Here is a 3742-nt window from a genome sequence, read left to right on the forward strand (position 1 = left end):
ATTTTGCATAAAGACACATGCAGTGGACTATTTTTAAAAAGAGAGAATGTGAATATATATCATTTGTACAATTACAGTCTGGTTTCAGTGATGACAGACTTATTCAACTTGCACTCTTATTGACTGAAAGAGTTTTGCCACGTGTATGGCAGTAATGGAGATGTCTACACTCAATCTGTCCATTCAATGAACAACAAAGCATCCAAAATTCTGAAAACTTGATGGGTCTTATAAGAACTCAACATTTCATATCATCCTCTCCTGACAACACGAGAGACTGCTCATAAATAAGCTATGGCTTGGCTTCAATACTAATACAAATGTTGATGATTTTTTACTAGTTTATTTATCATATGCATTATGAAAATCTCTCTGCTGATCATGAGTAGCAAACAAAACTGAAGCACCAGGAGGGTAAGATTACATGAGTCAGAGCAAACAAGTAAACAAAACTCAGCATTCTTTCTTTCTGCATCCTTTTTTACATGGAATATTACAAGTTTGAAACCTGTCAATTGTTTCTATTTCTGTATAGTTATAAAGAAAAAATGATACGTGTTTGATTACATGCTATTTGAACACATTTGTCTAGTAGTCAGAATATTGGATCGTGAAGCTTCAGAAACATGCTAAGAGATAAATTTAATCACCATGAGGCTGCTAATAGAAAGAATGGAATGTACCTGCAATTAGATTAGTTTAAGCACACTGCTCGGGATGGTTAACAGCTTAATGGTTTTTAACCATGGACAAAGAAAAAGGAACAAGCTTCCTTATGTTGGACTGCAGGCAGAACAGACTTAAAACTAAGCCGCAAGCCGCAATTCATCATGGATTCAAAAAACTGTTAGGAACAATTTTATGTTGCTGCAAATGAAGTCACTTGGAAGAACAGTAACACTGATGCTGAAATGACAAAGTGGCTAGGAATTGATACGGCGAAACTCAAACCAAATTTCATAGTGGTTAAAAAGGAGGCTATCATGAGTATGTTTTCCCACAAACTCTAGGCCCAATTTGGAAAGTCTCTTGGAACACTCATTCTCCCCACGCAATCGAGTACAGAATTTGATGTTGTGGGAAACAAAGAGCCGCCCATGAATTGGAGAGAGCCTGGGTGCCAGCCTTTCCAGCCCTGTCCACACAAGTGCATCAGGCATGTGAAGGAATACTGCACTAGCATAGATTAAATCATACTGCATATGTTCTCCCCCTTCCCTTGTAAGCCTGCTCAGGTCCATATCTTCACTGCGCACAATGAGAGGACGCTTGTGAAGAAGACCCTGTGAGGGAATCTCATACTTTAATGCTGCCATGAGGGACAATTCATCTCGCTCAATGCAGTGAAATTTGCCATGGTTCAAATAGCGAATAAAATGCAGGGCCACTCTGAGGGTACCACAGCCCACCTCCAGCACTTGATGCTCCCGCCTCAGCATTATAGCCTTCCCAAGAAACTCATACACATCTCTCCCTCCTGCCCATGGTTCCCCATAATTGCTGTGATGCTCCTCCACTAACAATTCACCTGGACACACCATTGCTGTGTGGTTGTTGTCATCGTAATGTGAAATTCCTTTATATCTGTCCACATAGATGGTATAAAATTTTAACAAATGGAAGTCTTTTAGAATTATCAGATGATCTTGTTGGTGCAAAATATGAAATATATGTATTGTTAGAGAATTTTCAGGGCATAAATTTAATGCTAATAAATTTAAATTTTGACAATTATAACAAATTTGTTCACATTTCAAAGAAAACCTTGAGAACAGCATTTTTGCCTCTTTCAACTACTTTGGAAATTTTGTGAAAAATTAGCTGATTTGCCAGAAAAGAAGCTCATACAAGAGACCCCGTGGTCCACCCACAATATTTCTATGTTCACTTGTAATGCAGGGTTTGGAATGTACCTATGCATATGAGAGTAGATGTAAATGGGTTATGAGAAGTCACAAGTCTATTACTTAGTGTAATGTATTTATAATCTCATGCACCTAAGCACATTACAGGGTTGTTCAAACTGATACTGTGAAATCAAGATTTTATTTTCTAGTAAAAAGTTCGTGATGAAGTAGAATGCAACGTTTAGAATCCTTCCAACAAAACTGTCAGTAATCAAAAGAAATCATTATCTAAAGGAATCATCTGTGTCTCAAGACAACTTCTGAGCAATCCGTTATATGATAATCAGGTATTCCTAGGTATAGGGCTGTCCACAAAGAAAGACTAAGTAGCAACATTTTGTTCAAAGGTATATGATTCATTAGCTTATGTGTCACTACTCCAAAACCAATTTACATCATGATCTGGTGAGCCTATAGATATATTACAGGACTGATCACAAAGAAAAGAAAAGGCGAAAAAACTACATTTGTTAAGCAGTTCTCAAGTCTGAGACGATGCAGCAGAATTTTTTGTTTAACTTTTTCAAAATTAGATTAAAGAACGAATTTAAAAGGCCTGCACTTACTTCCGAAGATCTTGAAGTTGCTCTTCTCTGGTGCGAGGATTAATGCCCTTACGAAGCTGATGCCATCCCTGGCCTTCACCCAAATGATTCTTCTCCAGCTGGGCTTTGGCCCATTTCATGTCATCCTCAGAAGGAGGTCCTACTGGGTCTTCTGAATATGATTGCCCAGTATACGTGATATGTTGCTGCTGCTGCTGCTGCTTCTGTTGAGATACGGCGATATAACATACAGACGGAAGAAGACTGTAAAGGAAGAAAAAGACAAGCAACAGTAGCAGTGAACCTCCCACAATAGGAAGAACCATGCCAATGTTCTTCGAACCCATTCTTCTCACTCCTTTCAATCAGGCTAACAGCTCTTAAATACGCCCATTCGACGCAGATCTCCCCTCTATACGTGTGCAGAAACTAGTGATTTATACAGTGACCCTAAATCCTTCTCTGGATCCACCTCAAACAATCTGATACAAACTAAATCTTAAGCTTGTTTTTTATGGAGTTAAAACATGTTACAGATCGCCTTCTTTAATATGTGAGAGAAAAAATTCATTACAGGTCCGAAACGGCTAGCCAAACTTGTTCTAGTTTGTGTCACTGAGTCGAAAACGGAAAAAGTTGCATAGCTGTGCCCTTTTTCCTCACGGAGCCATTTCTATTACTTTAAATTTGTGCAACTGTGAGTGTAGAAATGGTTGTTTTATTATTCGGGTTTTGAGTCAGTATATTGATTTCTAATATATAGTTTTATTTTGAGATTACAAAAATTTTCGTATCTTCTATGTAGAGTTTGTTTTGTCTATTTTTATAATTGTTGGCTATTGGTCAAATATATGAATACAATATTTGATTGTGATATGAATATCAAGATTTAATTATGTGATTTTGAGTCAAACTCGATGACCCATGTTTCATGAGTAGTGATTCAACATGAATTTATCTCTCATGAGAATAAATGGAACACTTAGCACTCATTGGATCTAGGTGATGCTCACAAGGGTGAAGCACCGGGACTTCCCGGGAGGTCACCCATCCCAGTACTACTCCAGCTTGAGCGTGCTTAACTACAGAGTTTCCTCCATAGTTAAACCCAAAGCTTGCAACCCCATTTGTTGTTTCATCTAACATTTAAAGGTGTCATTTGAGCTTATTTGAGACATGCATTATTATCTTGAATTATCTTGAATGTGTTATCATGAGTATGTTATCAAAATATCTATATATAAGCATGTTAGGCATATTATGTGTTCAATAGTATTATCCTTTTGATAT

At 37.5% G+C, this 3742-nt stretch overlaps 1 protein-coding gene across 1 annotated transcript; it reads right to left on the reverse strand.

Moving 5' to 3' along the window:
- Positions 1 to 443: 443 nt before the first annotated feature.
- On the reverse strand, positions 444 to 3182 carry LOC149555817 (S-adenosyl-L-methionine-dependent methyltransferases superfamily protein). Its single transcript, XM_089829973.1, has 2 exons — positions 2474 to 3182; positions 444 to 1584 (listed from the first exon to the last, which is right to left on the reverse strand). The coding sequence occupies exons 1-2, from the start codon at positions 2797 to 2799 to the stop codon at positions 924 to 926; spliced, it is 987 nt and encodes a 328-aa protein (XP_089686099.1). The 5' UTR covers positions 2800 to 3182; the 3' UTR covers positions 444 to 923.
- Between the last annotated feature and the right edge of the window lie 560 nt (positions 3183 to 3742).

The sequence above is a fragment of the Cupressus sempervirens genome, chromosome 5 (genome assembly GCF_028749045.1).
Source record: "Cupressus sempervirens isolate cs-2001-9-10 chromosome 5, ASM2874904v1, whole genome shotgun sequence".
Taxonomy (NCBI): domain Eukaryota; kingdom Viridiplantae; phylum Streptophyta; class Pinopsida; order Cupressales; family Cupressaceae; genus Cupressus; species Cupressus sempervirens.